The sequence below is a fragment of the Myotis brandtii genome, unplaced genomic scaffold (assembly GCF_000412655.1).
Source record: "Myotis brandtii unplaced genomic scaffold, ASM41265v1 scaffold208, whole genome shotgun sequence".
Taxonomy (NCBI): Eukaryota; Metazoa; Chordata; class Mammalia; order Chiroptera; family Vespertilionidae; genus Myotis; species Myotis brandtii.
The window spans coordinates 4,115,607-4,132,494 of NW_005357764.1; the positions used below are offsets into that span (position 1 = coordinate 4,115,607).

General features: G+C 37.0%; 1 protein-coding gene across 1 annotated transcript in view; it reads right to left on the minus strand.

Annotated features, from left to right (window-relative positions):
- RAPGEF6 (Rap guanine nucleotide exchange factor (GEF) 6) overlaps positions 1–16,888 on the minus strand; it is a 188,132-nt gene that overhangs the window by 74,164 nt on the left and 97,080 nt on the right. The window contains 5 exon segments of the mRNA XM_005865527.2: positions 4,673–4,825; positions 5,389–5,526; positions 5,529–5,549; positions 6,904–7,040; positions 9,179–9,356. Of these exon segments, the coding sequence (XP_005865589.1) occupies positions 4,673–4,825; positions 5,389–5,526; positions 5,529–5,549; positions 6,904–7,040; positions 9,179–9,356 (627 nt within the window).

The window sequence follows — 16,888 nt, forward strand, 5'->3', positions numbered from 1 at the left end:
AAAAATATTTTTTTAGCCTAGCCGGTTTGGCTCAGTGGATAGAGTGTGGGCCTGTGGACCAAAGGATTCCGGGTTCGATTCCGGTCAAGGGCACGCACCTTGGTTGCAGGCTCCTTCCCTGCCTGGCCTGTGCAGGAGGCAACCAATCTCTCACAAAGATATTTCTCTGTCTTTCCCTCTCTCTTCTACTCTCCCTTAAAAAAAAAAAAAGAAAAAGAAAAAGAAAAGGAAAATTATCCTCAGGTGAGGATTAACCATAAATAAATAAATAAAAATAAAATATATCTATATATATATTTTTTTAAATCCCATTAAAACAAAACAACAAAAAACCCTAACAACTTTCCTCCAAATTAAGTTAATCATATTCCAAATTATCTTCTGCCTCAGGCAACAGGAACAACACACCAGCTCAGGATAGCTTGTTTTATTGTTGTTACTTCCCAGAAGAGAAGTTTCCTCTTCTTTAGTTTCTCCACGCTAGTTCACCATCTTGAGAGGAACCAGAAGTTCTAGAATTTTTACATAACTCAGAGTTTTAACTGCTTGCCTGTCTCCAAATTTATAAAAAGGAATAAAATAACACTGATCTACTGCTCATCTTTGAGCTTCTAAGTCAGTGGTTCTCAACCTTCCTAATGACGCGACCCTTTAATACAGTTCCTCATGTTGCGGTGACCCCCAATTTCATTGTTACAAATTGAACATAATTAAAGCATAGTGATTAATCACAAAAAACAGTATGTAATTATATATGTTTTCCGATGGTCTTAGGCGACCCCTGTGAAAGGGTCGTTCGACCCCCAAAGGGGTCATGACCCACAGGTTGAGAACTACTGTTCTAAGTCAATGTTAAAATTACTTTTGCAGCCTTTTCAAAAGTAGGCACACAGAACAAATACAGAAATAAACCAGATGCTAAGCCAAATATAAAAACATGACTGCTGTCCATAACCTCAAATTTTAATTTGTTTTATTCATCCAAATAATCATGGGTCAAAATAACTATATAGAAAACATACACTAATCCTAACAATGTTCATATCTAAGATATTTTTTAAGTAACCTATTACTACCAGTGTATGTAAATCATTCTTCTAACAGGAAGTCAGAAATAAGGCTCATCATTTAACCTACTTAAGGAAAAAGGCAACACAGGTCACTCCCAAACTTCTCCCACCCTCCTAAACATTCTACGAGCACCAAACTGGGTTTATTATTTAGGCTAATCATGATTTGAAGTCACTTAAATCTGGTTCGTAGATCATGTATGTAAGTCATGGGTGGAAATGATCAACATGTTAAAGGCCATTATTCTGATTGGCTAAATCAGTGATTTTCAACTTGTGTGCACTGATAATTTTTAAAACATGCAATATTTGACTATCTAGTCAGGGGCACTGAACTCTTTTCCCTCAGACTGTCAAATAAAAATATGACAAGAACCAACACAATAGGTGGACGGTGTGAATGAATTAAAACTATACCTATATTTGTTGTTAGGTTGGCAAAAAATATATTTTTTTGGTGTGCCACAGAAATTTTAATAAATTTTATGTGTGCCATGAGATGAAAAAGGTTGAAAATCGTTGGGCTAAATCATTGAGGCAGGATACTTGTGGGGACTAGGCTGATTAAGTCATTGAGACAGGAGAGCTGTGGAGACTAGGTCATATATTTAAAACTTTATATAGAGTCATACAAAGGCATGTCACTGAAGTGCTCAGTAGCATCCAATAAGCTGGATACTGGGAGACAGTGAGTATAGAGCTGGCTGGTAAAGGAGATTGCTGGCTGTAGAGATTGGTTATGATGAGCAAATAAGTAACTATACAAAGCATAAAAAGAACCACTATTGGGGAAGCTATTTACAAATATAGAAAGGAAAAACTAGAAAAAACTGTTGTAGCCTGGCTGGTATGGCTCAATGGTTGAGTGATGACCTATGAACCAGAAATTAAGGGTTCGAATAATGGTCAGGGCACAAGCACGGGTTGCAGGCTCGATTCCCAGTAGGGGGCGTGCAGGAGGCAGCCGATTGATGATTCTCTCTCATCAATGATGTTTTTATCTCTCCCTCTTCCTTTCTCTCTCTCTGAAATCCATAAAAATATATTTTTAAAAAACCAAACCAAACAAAAAACTATTGTATAGTAATTATTGGAAGTATTGGTAATAACTCAAGATTGTTACAGATAAATGGATATACAAACTTTATAGATGTGTATGTATTTATAGTTAAAACATACATATACTAGAGGCCCAATGCACAAAATTCGTGCAAGAGTAGGCCTCCCTTCCCCCGGCTGCCAGCACCAGCTTCCCTCTGGCAACCGGGCCTGGGCTTCCCTCACAGCCCTGGCTTTGTCTGGAAGACGTCAGGTTTAATTAGCATATTACACTTTTATTATTATAGATTTCTTAGCTCTGCCTGAGGAGAGGCTCTAGAACAAGCATGTCAAATTCGCAGTCCACTTGACCTGCTTGCGAAGCAATGATACTTCAGTGGCAATGAGTAAATGCCCAGATCTTGATTTTCAAATGCTATTCTCCACTAGAATGATCCAGGAAACTCTAGAGAAATGGATGATTCCAAAGCTATAAATATAAGGTGAACCTGGAATACCTTGTTTTGCCAGATAATAAGGAAACTCTCAAAAAATGATGGGGACATGACAAAAGGACACAGAAGCCTGGCCAGTGTGGGTCAGTGGTTGAGCATTGTTGACCCATGAACCAAGAAGTCACCAGTTCGATTCCTGGTCAGCAGGGGGTGTACAGGAGAAGCTGATTGATGATATTTCTCTCTCATCGATGTTTCTATCTTTCTATCCCTTTCCCTCCCTCCTCTCTCTCTAAAAGTCAATAAAAACATTTTTTTTTTTTTTAAACAGGATACAGCAATCAGTCTTAAGAGAGTCTCACTGGCCAACTCTGGGAAAATTTGACCACTGAAACAACACTGATGATAAGAGAATGCTCAACTTTATAGTAGAATGACAATAAATGTAGAAAAAAATAATGGAAATAGAAAATAACCATATTAGGCAGGAATAGTCAATAGAAGTAAGACTGGTGGATAGAGACTTGTAAAACATATTGCCACTATCCCAGAACATCTCTCCTCCAAATACTCATCAATTACAAAGGGTAAATGGTAACTTTTCAGTGAAAAAAGTTACAAAAAGATATCCACCTGACCAGGTGATTAAGATGGTGGGACAAGTTGACATGTGCTCCTTGATATGAGGCACTAAAAAGAGCACACCATTTATGTAGAATTCATGCCAGGAATGCATGACTTGAGTGTAGTCATCAGGAAACATTGAATAGATAGATGCAGGCTGAGGGTCATACTACAAAATATAGGGTCTGTATTCTTTATAACTACTGAAAATATGAATAGGGAAAGACTGTTCTTGGAGTAGACCTAAATGCAACTGTGTTCCCAGATAAGATGCTGGACCAGAAAGGAAAAAGATCTGTTGCTGGGATAGTTGCTAAAAATTTAAATAGGGTCTGTGAGCTACATGGTTTTACTTTATCAATGCTCATTTCCCAGCTTGAAGGGTTCTATGCTGTTTACATAGTAGAGTGTTTTTGTTTTAAGGAAATACATAATGGAATATTTAGGAGTGATAAGGCATCACATTTGCAGATTGCTCTCAGTGGTTCAGAAAGAGATTGCTGATAATGGAGAAATGCAGTGAAATGTTAACACTTGAGGAATCTGAGTCAGGGAGCTCTCTGTAAATTTGAAAAAAATCATTTAAAAATAAAGCATTAAAAACCATAAGCCCCACACAGGCAATCAATCCATATGTTCATCTTTTCTACATACAAAACTTACACTTATCATAGAAAAAAAAAAAGACTGAGGAACAGCCTGACTCCTGACTCCAATCTGACATCAGTCTCTCATATTATTAAATAAGCAGTTACATTTGTAACACTTACTTATTTTGCAACCAAGATTAACTTTAAAAGACAAACAGTCATGTGATTATTTCTTCTCTTACAACTAGGATTGCTCTATTTTATATCTAGAGGGCTTTAAATAGACAGAAGAGTGAGGGGGTGATCAGAGGACAAGAGGGTACGGGGTAGAAGAGAGAGGGAGTTAGAGAAGGGAAAACATCACGGGCATCGATACTAAGATTCTACAACGTGCAATCTTTTTTATTTACCTCATTTAGCCCTAATAAAGGCTTTCATATCACCCGCATTTGCAGACAAGACAACTAAGGTTCAGAGAAGTTAATGCCTATTTCAACATCACAGAGATCCACTAAGCACTGCATCTTCACCTAAGATTCCTTATGCCTTTATGGTTGATCCTTTCATTTTCTGTTGTTTCTAAATATTGTTGTCTTTGATGAAATTAACTCCTATTATCAATGGACACAAAATGAATTTAAGAAGAAAAACTTTGACCAGTATATCCTAAAATAATATCCTATCCATACTGATGTTAAATAGCAATGTCACCCTTCATCAATAAAATGTGTAAAAATCAACTTTAAAAAAAGCAAAAAGAACCAATACAGTTATTTAAATTAGATTTCAAAGTTAATCAATTATCTTGCACTACTCAAAAAGTAGTTCAAAGCCTTCTAGTCAAGATGAAAGCTTTATTCTATCAGTGACTAGAATAATAAGTAAAAACACTCACCTTGATTACAATGTGTCCTTTCCTGGTTCCACTCCGATCTAGTTCACGGTGCTCATGCACCATAACAATTTCTCCCTCTTCTTCAACTTTATGGGTATTTTTTTCCACATGATTTAAAATTCTCCAATAATCCTGCTGGGCTATGCAGACAAACTGTCCAAGAACAACATGGGGACAATTAACAAATCTGTAGTACATAAATATATCACTACGCACCAAGGCAGAGCACAAAGGTAGGAAATCAAGTGGCATCAGTTCTTTTTTATTCAATCCCTTTAATTCTTCACAAAAATCAAGATGAAATAAATAATTCACGCACAGAGACCAAGGAGTTTTTTATTTTGAATTCTGCTCTAAAAGGAGAAGTGAACTCCTCTCAAAACTGATACTATGCAAAGAAAACATGAAGCGGGAATTAGAAACAACTCAGAAGTTCCTATTTCCTTCCTTTATTTAAAACAAGAAAAGAAAAAAGAATGAACTGGTTAATATTGGATAGAAATTTAACAAACCAATATTTGGTATACCCTCTTAAAAATTTACAATTTGTTCAATCTCACAAACATGTGAAATATAAAATCTAATTTCCTTTATTAACTGTGAACTTTCGAAACTGATAATTTTCAAATAAAGCTATTTTATTTTAAGGAAGGAAAAACAGGCTCAGCCATTCTAAGTCAACAAACGAGGGTGCAAGACCAAAGACATAAGCTTACCTGGCAATCATCTACTTTAGTCCTAACAACTCCATGCATGTACTGCTTATCCAGAGTGGGAGTAATTCCAAAACTATTTCCCATAAAGAGATTTTCAACTTTTCCTTCTGAATGGCTGATTTCTACAGTGCCATTTAAAAAATAACATACCATGAGTCAAGCTATAGAGAAAAAGACAGGTTTTAAGAATCTTAAAAAAAAATTATATGTTAACTTGGAAAAATAATCAATATATAGAACTTGTATAATTTAAAAAAGTAAAGGGAAGGTCTGATTATATTACTAAATACTTGTCAGTAACACCTGATGCCTGTCTATGCAAACCATAGAAGCTTATTTTACTCTTTCTTCTTTTAGTCACCAAATTAGTTCTCAAAGAATTTCCAACAAACTTTAAAAGGACTTGAATATCTACATAATATTACATCCCGTGGTTTATAATAATTCAGATAACCACTTCTTATAATTGTATTATTTTTGGTCATTTCCAATTTTCACTATTATAAATATGCTGCAATGATCACCTTTTGGCATGAAGCTTTGAGTTTTATATTATGTCCCAAGAAAAGACACTCATAAGGGGAATGATAGGTTAGAAACTATTAATACTTTGGGGCCATGTTAAAAATTTCTAAATGACTTTCCAGAAAAAATACTGGCAATACATAATGTTCACTGACTAACATCTGAGCATTAATTTTTATCAGTTTAATAAGAAAAATACTGAAGTACTTTCTAACAGCAATAATACCTTTCAATTTCTCTGCATTCTCCCCTCACCTATCCACGAATTGCCAGGGAGCATTTCTGAACATAGAATTGTTACATAAAGGCCTCAACTGTCAGCAGTCCACTGGGAGGCATCTGTATCAATGCCTCCCTCATTCTTTTTTAAAAAAACATTAATATACAAAAGGGATAAGGACAGTTGAGTAAATACCTGATAAACATTTTAAACAATGATATAAATATACGAATAGCATAATAATTACGAATTTTAAAAAAAATCTTATGACTTAATTTGAGAAGTAAAAACAAATGTGGTTCAATGAATAGTAACTATTAAACATTTATTCTATGCTAGGAAATAAAAATTAAGAAAAAATACAAAAACAAAAGTAATAACTTATCTCTTAAGAAATTGTAACTACCGCAAACTTGGCATTCATTTAAAAATAAGTATATTGCCCTAACTGGTTTGGCTCAGTGGATAGAGCGTGTCGGCCTGCGGACTGAAAGGTCCCAGGTTTGATTCCGGTCAAGGGCATGTACCTTGGTTGCGGGCACATCCCCATTGGGGGGTATGCAGGAGGCAGCTGATTGATTTTTCTCTCTCATCGATGTTTCTAACTCACTGTCCCTCTCCCTTCCTCTCTGTAAAAAATCAATAAAATATATTTAAAAAAATAAGTTTATTAATTTTAATTCAAGATTCACACAAATTTATGGAAATTATATTATTCTAAAAATTACCTCCCATACTATATAGTGTGTAACATTTATTTGCTAACCTACCTCTTGTCCATCTTCAAGAATAATAGCTCCAGCCTGCTCTACCACTTCAAAAATCATCACTGAGCAGAGTTCTCTCCTTACACTCATGGTCATGTTTGCAAAAGCAGGGAGCTGGTGCATAAACTCCAGTAATTGTTCTATTAAAAAACAGAAATTGTGTAGTACAGAGACCATCAAGGACACTTTAAACATACAATAAAATTTAGAATTCAATGCCCAATTTCCCAATCAACTTATGAATATATGCTGCTAAAGTAGAGAAATCAAGGCACAAGATAAATGTTGGTTAAAAAAATCAGTTATTTGGTTAATAGATGTATTCAGACTCACATGAAAATATAGGCACACTGAAAGATACCAGAACTCACAAACTCCAGACAGAACCAGGAAACTATAGATTTGGATGAGGGTAGAGAGTTATCTTATTTTCCTAGCCTGAGATGCTACTACCTAGTGGTTAGTATAGTGATGTCCTTTGATCTAACGGATTAGTGAAAAAGCATTTCATCTAGTTCTTATTGGGCTAGAGTTTAAAAGAAAAATGTTATTAATAAATGTCAATAATTAACTAGAAATAACAAATGTAAATTCTAGTTCAAGAATTTTCAAAGTAACACAAGGTAATTCTTTAACCAACAAATGTTTATGAGTGCTTGTCTTAGGCCATTCCCTGGTATAAATACATGTGTAATAAAGATAAATATAAGGAAGAAACATATATAAGCAGTCAGCTAAGGGCTGACACAGAAATAACTATAAGATGCTATCCACCCACAGATAATTGGGAGTTCGTTATTTTCAATTTTTAAAAAGCGTTGTGAAAATAGCATAGTATGCAATTCTTCATCATAAAAAACGCACTTTCAGTTTTTGTCCAGAGAATATTCACAACATGAAACTAAACTGCAGGTTACTTAACTATATATCATTAGAGTGGCAAGGAATGTTCAAATGTATTGACTTATACTCACACAGATTATGATTACCATTAATACCAGCATCATCTGATTTGAACAGCAGCAGTATGACCATTATAACAGAAAAATCTAGGATAAAATCTTAATTGAATCATAACAATATATAATGAAACTAAGAAATCTTTGTCTTTAAAGATAACATTAGCATCTTTAGCATTTTTTTTCTTCTTTCTTTAGCATTATTTAACCTCTGGAAGTTACTACTTCTGTAAGAAATTACATAAAAGAAAATTCACAGTTTTAACCAAAAATTACATACTTACATATTTTTTCAAGCTAGAGAAGTAAAAACATTTTTTATAACATAAATTTTTTTTAAAAAGCTAGTTCACAGACATTGGACACCGATGTTTAAATGTCTCATAAGCACGAATGGGAAAACCACTTTAATGGAATCAAAGCTTTTGTTTTATAAATTTGGGGAGCCAGGATGTGAGTGAGAGTGGTCTGGCTGTGACATCTGTTTGACTTTCAGGGTTGACTCAGTTGATCTGGTAGGCTAGGCAGGTGACCCCTTCCTCCCTCACAGTTCCATGAGCATCCATGCCAAAGCTGCACACTTGAAAAGGACAACCATCCCCAATAGAGGAGGACTGTTCTTCAATCAAGGGCATACAAGTATCTGTGCTCCCGTTAGACCCTCTATACAAGCTCTCATATTGGGGCAACCAACCTCAAAGATGGCCCTAAATGACACCTCCCTCTTGATATTTATGTCCTCATGCATTCCCCTCCCATATTATATGAGGATTGCTCTGTGTGACAAATAGAACTTTGAAGAAATAATGATATGTCAATCCTGAAGCCAGATCATAAAAGACACTGTGGCACCTGCCTTACTCGTTTGGATTACTTGCTTTGGGGGAAAGCTGACTGTCATGCTGCGAGGACATTTAAGCAGCCTCTGGAGAGACCCACATGATGGGGACTTGAGGCCTTGTGCCAAAAGCCATGTCAGTAGCCACCTTGGAAATAGGTCCTCTAGCTCAGTCCAGCAAAGCCTCAGATGACTTCAACCTTCGTATTACAACCTCATGACACTGAGCCAGAACCACTCAGCTAAGCTGCTCCTGAATTCCTGACCCAGAAAATGTATGAGAAAATGTGTGGGGTTTTCTTGTATTGCTTTTTAATTATTGACTCTATTACAAATGTCTCCCATGTCTCCCCAGGTGTGTTGCCTCCCAAGGTGTGTTGTTTTAAGTCACTAAGTTTGGGGACAATTTGTTCTGCAGCAATAGGTAACTATATCTAAGTTAAGCTATAAAATTCTTATTGTGAACAGATGTTTTTCTTACCAATGTCATCATCAGTTTTGTCTGCAGGTTCTTTTTCAAGACATTCTCGAACAAGATCTCGCCCCTGCAGTGGATCTGTTCGATCAATCTCTTCATCTTCCTCCTCTTCATCTTCAGAATCAACAGGTCCTTCTGGAAGACGTGTTAAATCTACATCTCCTACCTCACTTTCCGTAGCCTAAAGAAAGAAAGCTTCATGTTATAAAAATTGTATGTCACAGTCTGAATTAATCAAAACTATCCCTCAATACCAAATATTATAAAGAATTAGGCAATATATTATATTGTATCAAAAACAAAATGAGATTTATAAAAAGTTTTCTCTCTGCCCAAAATAGTCTCATCATTCCATGGTGTGACACTTAGGTGATATATCTGACTTGGTAAATAGAAAATGGTTAGGAGACTAAATGTTTTAATACCTGTTTTCTACAAATACTTGCATTTCTTAAAAATACATTTCCTAAAGCATGAAGTGTAAGAAATAAAGACAGTTTACCAACAATCACTTTATAAGTACTTCTGAGTTTACACTGTGTGTTGTATATAAAATATCACTCTTTCACCACTAAGGTTTAGAGCAGCCGTGGGCAAACTACGGCCCGCGGGCCGGATCCGGCCCATTTGAAATGAATAAAACTAAAAAAAAAAAAAAGACCGTACCCTTTTATGTAATGATGTTTACTTTGAATTTATATTAGTTCACACAAACACTCCATCCATGCTTTTGTTCCGGCCCTCCAGTCCAGTTTTAAGAACCCATTGTGGCCCTCGAGTCAAAAAGTTTGCCCACCCCTGGTTTAGAGTCTAGTAGGGTAAGCAATCATGTAAATTAAGAACAGAAGTATGAAAGAGGTAAAGAGTAGTACTGAAAAGTGCTAAAACAGACCAACTGTGAAGGACTCAACAAATATTCATGACTTCCCAATGCCTTACTTGAATCTAATATTGTGTCAATAAAGAAGAACAGAGATTATTTTAACCAATCTTTAATATAAGCTTATATTTATAACCTCAACTCTGGAAACATTAGTCTCATTAGATACTTGTAAAGGAACTAGCAGATTTTTTAAAACCTGTAAACTTAAATATCAGTTACAGAAAATAATGAAGATATCTTTTAGAAAATAAAATTGTCCTGAAGTGAATTTGCTGTCAAAATTTCTAAATACTGCACTCACCTGATACGTATTAATAAAATAACATGAATACTGAAGCAGTTACAGAAAAAATGAGTTGAACATAATCTTCAAATATTTAAGTTTCATCTCCTATCAAACATTTACTGTTTACTCTGCATAGAAGAGGATCTTCCTTCTTTCAGGGAATTGCTGTTCTCCTCCAACCTAACCCAGAGATTACAGTGGGGAACAGTGCCCAGTCCCTGGCTATGTAAGCTAAGATAGAAAGACCTCTTGTCTGGATTTTTATAATTAGAACTGGAGGGCAGAGTGTCCTTTTTCCTCTGGTTCCTTAATCAGAAGAATGTGATGCAGAGCAGCATGGGAGAAAATGTAACTAATAGGCAGAGAAAGAGGCAGGGGAATTGGAAGTACACTGAACAAGAGAGACAGACAAAGACAGCACAACAAAGCAATAGAAACAGAGCATGCAGGATAGGGCATGGCACAAAGAGCATCTGACAGAAAGTACCACAGGAGAGAGAGAGGAAGAGCAAGCAAGCTACCAGGCACCAAAGGACTAGAGAGAGATGGGCAGACGCACCTGCAAGCATCCAGGTTCCCTGAGGCTGGAACTGTCTCTGCTTTCTCTGTGGGTCAATCAATTACCCTTTTTGGCTACTGTTAATTCAAAGTTAAAACTGATACTGGCAACTGATTTGTTTTCTAAGATTCTGTTTTATACTTCCTTCGGATTTCTGCACAGCTTTAAGAAACAACTAGTTTAAACCAGATTAAATACTCAACTTCAGATCTATAAGATTAGACAAGCTGTTAAGGATAATATAAGAGCAATCCTACCTCATGACTAGTATGCTCTCCTGAGTTATTTTCTGGCTATAGACCTTTAAGGTTTTAGTGGAGTACATTTCTGAATAATATACCTTCAGAATAATATACAAACTTGCTAACAGATTACAATCCCTTTTCAAAGACATGTGTACATGCTAAAATGATTTTTCCACAAGTCTAATTTATTTACATAAACTGATTTTAATACAAGGAAGTAGTGTTAAAAAACACTAAAGCAGTATTTTGCATACAAGTTAATTTTTCAGAATATAGAAGCTCATCCCAGGAATAGCCTTTTTCCCCTTTATCAATTCTCAAGGACAATCTACCTTATAAATTTGAGTACTTAAACCACACCTGTCCACATTAATATCAGGTTTTCATCCCTTGACCCAGATTATTTCAACTTTTAGGTTATGTCTGATAAAAAGATGGATGGCTCAAAACAAAAAAGCAAGATGCAGTTCAATTATATGGACAATAGGGAAGGTGTATTGTCATCTGCCTGAGGAGTGAAGACATTTAAGAAAATAGCTCTTTAGAGAGAATGGAAGTCATGGGTAGGGATGGGGAGAAGACTACTAAAGAACTCTTTTAGGAAACTTTTAAGGCCATGTGCAAATAAAAGAATTTAATCTATCCTTACAATTGTCTTCTCCTGCCTGTCTTTTTTTCAAAGTAGGATACAAAGAAAAAATATGAATAAAATTAGTTATGAGAACATACTAAACTGTTAAAATGTTAGGCGTATACAAGAGAAATATGGTGCCAAAATAAGAATTAAGAATAAAAGTAAGAAAAAGTGGCCAAAAACATACTAGGAAATTGAAAGTTTTGGTAATTTAAAAATAAGTAAAATAAAGTGAGCTACATAGATGGAGTCCAAAGTCTAATTCCTTGACTAAAACAAAGGAAAGCCATGTCTTTAGGTAAAGTTAGATACGATGACCACCACCAGGACTGGAAGTAACTGAATGATGCTTCCGAGGATGCAATTCCTTGGCAGAAAATTTAATTCTATAATAACTAGATAAGAATTTTTAAAATGTATCCTTAATGTCCAGCATATAATAAAACCTTACTAGGTAGGTGAAGAAGCAGAGATGTGATCTGTACCAGGAGAAAAATCTATCAATATAAAGAGGCCCAGGAATGACAGAGATGATAGAAGACATGAACTATAGACATTTATTATCAAGAAGTTAAAGGATTTAAAAGAAAATACAAAAAAATTAGGGAGAAAATGGGAGATCTCAATAAAGAAATCCAAACTGTGAGAAGAGTGAACTTGAAGGGCAATAAAAATACCCAAACTGAAGCAAATAGAGGGCAAAAGCCCAAAAGAAAATTCAACAGAGCCTCAGAGATATCAAAAGCTGTTACAAAAAAGGTAGGTCAAAAGATATGCCATATTCATGAAGGTAGGATACACAAAACATCAGAGCCCTGGCCTTTCAATCACTTTATCCTAGCACTTAAAATACAGCAGACCATCAAGAAGATTTTACTAAATTAATTAAGTCCAGAAAAAAAAAGTATATTGGTAGAAGGACTGATAAGACAAATATTAAACTTCTCGTGTTTTTCCTTTCCCGCAGTATGAAAGTGTCTCTATGTGTATGTGTAAATATAATTTGGTGAGGCAGACAGTCTGAAGTGATTTTCTGATGACTTGGCCTTCCCCAAATAAACCACCAGAGGATTTCCTTTTCCTGTTTGCATCCAGATAAACATGAAGCTACAATAAGGGGAACTACAGATTAGAATGAAAAGTTACACAAATTTACAAAAATCACATTTTCAAATTTAGAGCAAGTATTAAGCCAGAACCTTAGCTCTTCAGTGCTTCTATATTCTGCATTCCTATTTTTAGTATTTCTCTCAACCTTATTCATGGACCACTTAGCCGTTATGTTTCTTCTTTGTCTTTCTGGTCAGGACAAGAATCTTGTGAAATCAATCCTTCAAAATGTGCTGTCTAGGCTGGCCCATTCCATAATCTCTACAACAGGGCAGGCAGGCAAAGTGAAGCCTCCTTTGCCCCAGATAATCAAGCTTTAGTCTTGGAAACAATACTGGTTTCTACCTATAAATGTAATTCAACTGAAAAAATTTCTAGGTTACTTCCTAAGTGCCAAAATTGTGCTTAACTCAGCCAGCATGGGATATACAAGTAAGAAAAAACTCTACTCCCCACAAATGTACTATGATAAAAAATGTCAAGTGTACACATAACTACACTAAACAAGAGAAGAGAAAGAGACATGACGGAAAAACTGCTGTGAGGTTCCAAGACATGTGAGACAATGTGAAATGTCATCCAGGTGGAGCTGCTGGCACAGCAGCATTACCACACACTGAACTGGGAAAAGGTACATGGTCAGGGAGTAGCCATTAAGTTAGTCATGGACCAGATCTACAATGTGCAAGTGGAGAATAGTGGAATATAGACCAAATTTGCAGATTGTGGTTAGAAGGGAAAGGCTTGGATATAAATGTGAAATGAAGTGAAGAGCGTAAATTAGGTAACAGTGAAGCATTGAAGCTTTTTAAATAAAGTTGTAACTTTTTTTTCAATTTATTTCAAGTAAAAATTTAAAAAAAGAAAACAAAGATAACAGATATTGACTAGGGCACAGATAATATTCTTAACAAAAATATTAAAGTGGAAGAAAACATATAGTAGACAAAGCTAGTTGAGGTGTCAAAAGAATATCCCAGTGGAAATGTGACACCAGGGACCTAAAGAGATTGGACAGTAGAGCTCTGAATTAAGAAATCGCTGTAAGGTAATAACTAAAGCAGGGGTCCTCAAACTTTTTAAACAGGGGGCCAGTTCACTGTCCCTCAGACCGTTGGAGGGCCGGACTATAGTTCAAAAAAAAACTAGTCGGCTGCTAAGCAACAGGCTGCGGCGGCAAAAACACCCGGCGGGCCGGATAAATGTTTTCGGTGGGCCGCATGTGGCCCACGGGCCATAGTTTGAGGACCCCTGAACTAAAGCGTCAGGATTTTTAGGAACATGTTTATGTCCTACATAGAAGCTAAAAAATAGAGGTGGGGATTAAATGTGGCCCTCAGATTATCTAAAAGTACAGTCATGTGTCACTAAAAGACAGGGATATGCTCTGAGGAGGTAGGTGATTTTGTCCTTGTGTGGTCACAGAGTGCACTTTTATAGACCTACTACACAGTGGGTCTATATGGTATATATAGACTATTGCTCCTAAGTTTCAAGCCTGTACAGCATATCACAGTATTGAATACTGTAGGCAACTATACGATGATGCTAAATATTTGTATATCCAAACACATCTAAAAATAGAAAAGGTACAGTAATAATACAGTATAAACAAAAGTGTATGTGTATGTGCACATACTCGGAGGGGGGTGTTCAGAGGAAGGCTATGGGAGAAACATCACTGTAGGAAAAGTAGTTATCAGAAGGAGAGAAGAAGGCAGGCAGGGAGGGAGAGAAGGAAGAAGAGGGTAGAGAAAGGGAGAGCAGAGACAAATCTAGGAGATAAAACTGGAGAGGAGAAATAATAAAAGGGGTGGGATGAGGAAGGGGAATGAGGGGGGAGAGAGAGGCAGAAACTGGACTGGGAGTAAAGATAAAGAGAAATGGAGGGAAGAGAAGTAAGTCTGTGTGCAGGAGTGTGTGTGCATGTGCCCATGTGCAGGGGTGGGCTCCAGGGCTCCCCTGTTCCTCAGCTCTCTCCTCTAGTTCCCTTGCTAACTTTGGGTGGGCACAGGGGAGGTGGAGAGCATGCTGAGCCTCCTCCTTAATTTAAACCACCCAGAGCTAGCACTAAATTCAACCTCTTAGTGGGGTCTAGCCTTTTCTTTGAACATCACAAACTTTTTGCTTATAATCTATTAAAATCTTATGGGACCACCATTGTTGACCAAAATGCTGTTATGTGGCACATACGTTAATGAAGAGACAAGTGCTTTAAGTTCAAGATTTCACAGTCCCAGCTCTTGGACAAGACTGAAAAGATAGGAAAAGGAAACTAGAGAGAAGCACTCCTATTTCTCAAGTATTGAGAATACATAAAATATGATACCCAAGAACATTCTAACATCTAAATGCATACTTTTAGCTAAATTTTAAGCTAATTTGATTAAAAACACATTCACACTGAAAGCATTGCTTGCCTTTTATTCCAGACTGTGGTAACTGCTTTATTCAGAAGTTTCTTCGAAAACGAAAGGCTTTTATTTTTAAAGCAGAAGACATGAAAACTCTATAGAAGGAAACGCATAGAAGCACAGCCACAAGTTTGGCCATATAAAATGGTGTAAACAATTTTCTTGTTAAGAATTGCTGTTAGAATGACTATCTCTCTTTTTACCACAACTCTCCAAATTAAAAATACTTGCATTATTTTGTAAGGCTTTGTTTTTTGTGTTACAAGACATGACTGGATTAGGTGTCCACTTTTTAAAATCTCCCAAGTGCTGAGAAATTTGGAAAACCAGACAAACCACTTCAACTGTTGCTGGCCAAGGTATATAAAATGGGAATGTACACCTGTACTATAGGGTGTATTCAGAGCTTTAACAGGTACCACAATGGAGGCCTAAGGTCAAGAAAAGACTAAGGGTATAGAGCATTGACTCTCTTTTCTTTTCTTCCTTTAAGCCCTCTTTTCTTCCCGTTTGGTCCCGAGGATCTGATTGCATACATACACTTTGGTTGGTGTTATTTTGCTTATCCATATTTTTAAATGGTAGTCTAGATAGTCTGCATTTTGGGGGATATATTTTATTGATCTCCTAGAGGCCCAGTGCATGAAATTCGTGCACTGGTAGGGTACCTAGCTGGTGTTGGCCCGCCTGGTACTCGCTCCCTTCCCTCAGCCGCCGGCCAGGGCCTCCCTCCCTTCCCCCAGCCGGCCCCGCCCCCTGGTTGAACTCCCAGAAGAACTCCTAGTCAAGGGAACAATTTCCATACTATGCTTTTATTATATAGGACTAGAGGCCCGGTGCACAACATTCATGCACTCGGGGAGGGGGTTGTCCCTCAACCCAGCCTGTGCCCTTTAGCAGTCTGGGAGCCCTCCAGGGATGTCCGACAGTGTCTTGGGAGCGGGCCTAAGCCACAGTCGGACATCCTTAGTGCTGCCGTGAGAGAGGCTCCCGCCACCACCACTGCACTCGCCAGCCATCAGCCCAGCTTGTGGCTGAGTGGCACTCCCCCTGTGGGAGTGCACAGACCACCCAGGGGCAGCTCCTGCATTGAGCGTCTGCCCCCAGGTGGTCAGTGTGCATCATAGCGACCGGTCGTTCCGCTGTTCAGTCGATTTGTATATTAGCTTTTTATTATATAGGCTTATTTTTGCTCTTATTCCTTTTACCCTCTACTAATTATTCCTTTAATCTTTTCCCACAATTTTATTCAACTTTTATTTTTAATTATATACCATATTTACCTCCTTTTTAAAATTTGTTAAATAAATAATAATGGATTACCCCCCTTACTACCACCATAGTTCAAGCCACATCTCCTGGACACCCAAGATGGCGGCATAGGTAAACACTGGAGTTTGCTGCCTCGAACAACCACTTCAAAAATACAACTAAAAGACGGAACGGACATCACCCAGAACCACAGAAAGGCTGGCTGAGTGGAAATCCTACAACTAGAAAGAAAGAGAAATCCATACCGAGACTCAGAGGAGGCACAGTGCGGAAGTGAAATACTAAGGTGCGGAGTGCATGTGGAGCGGGC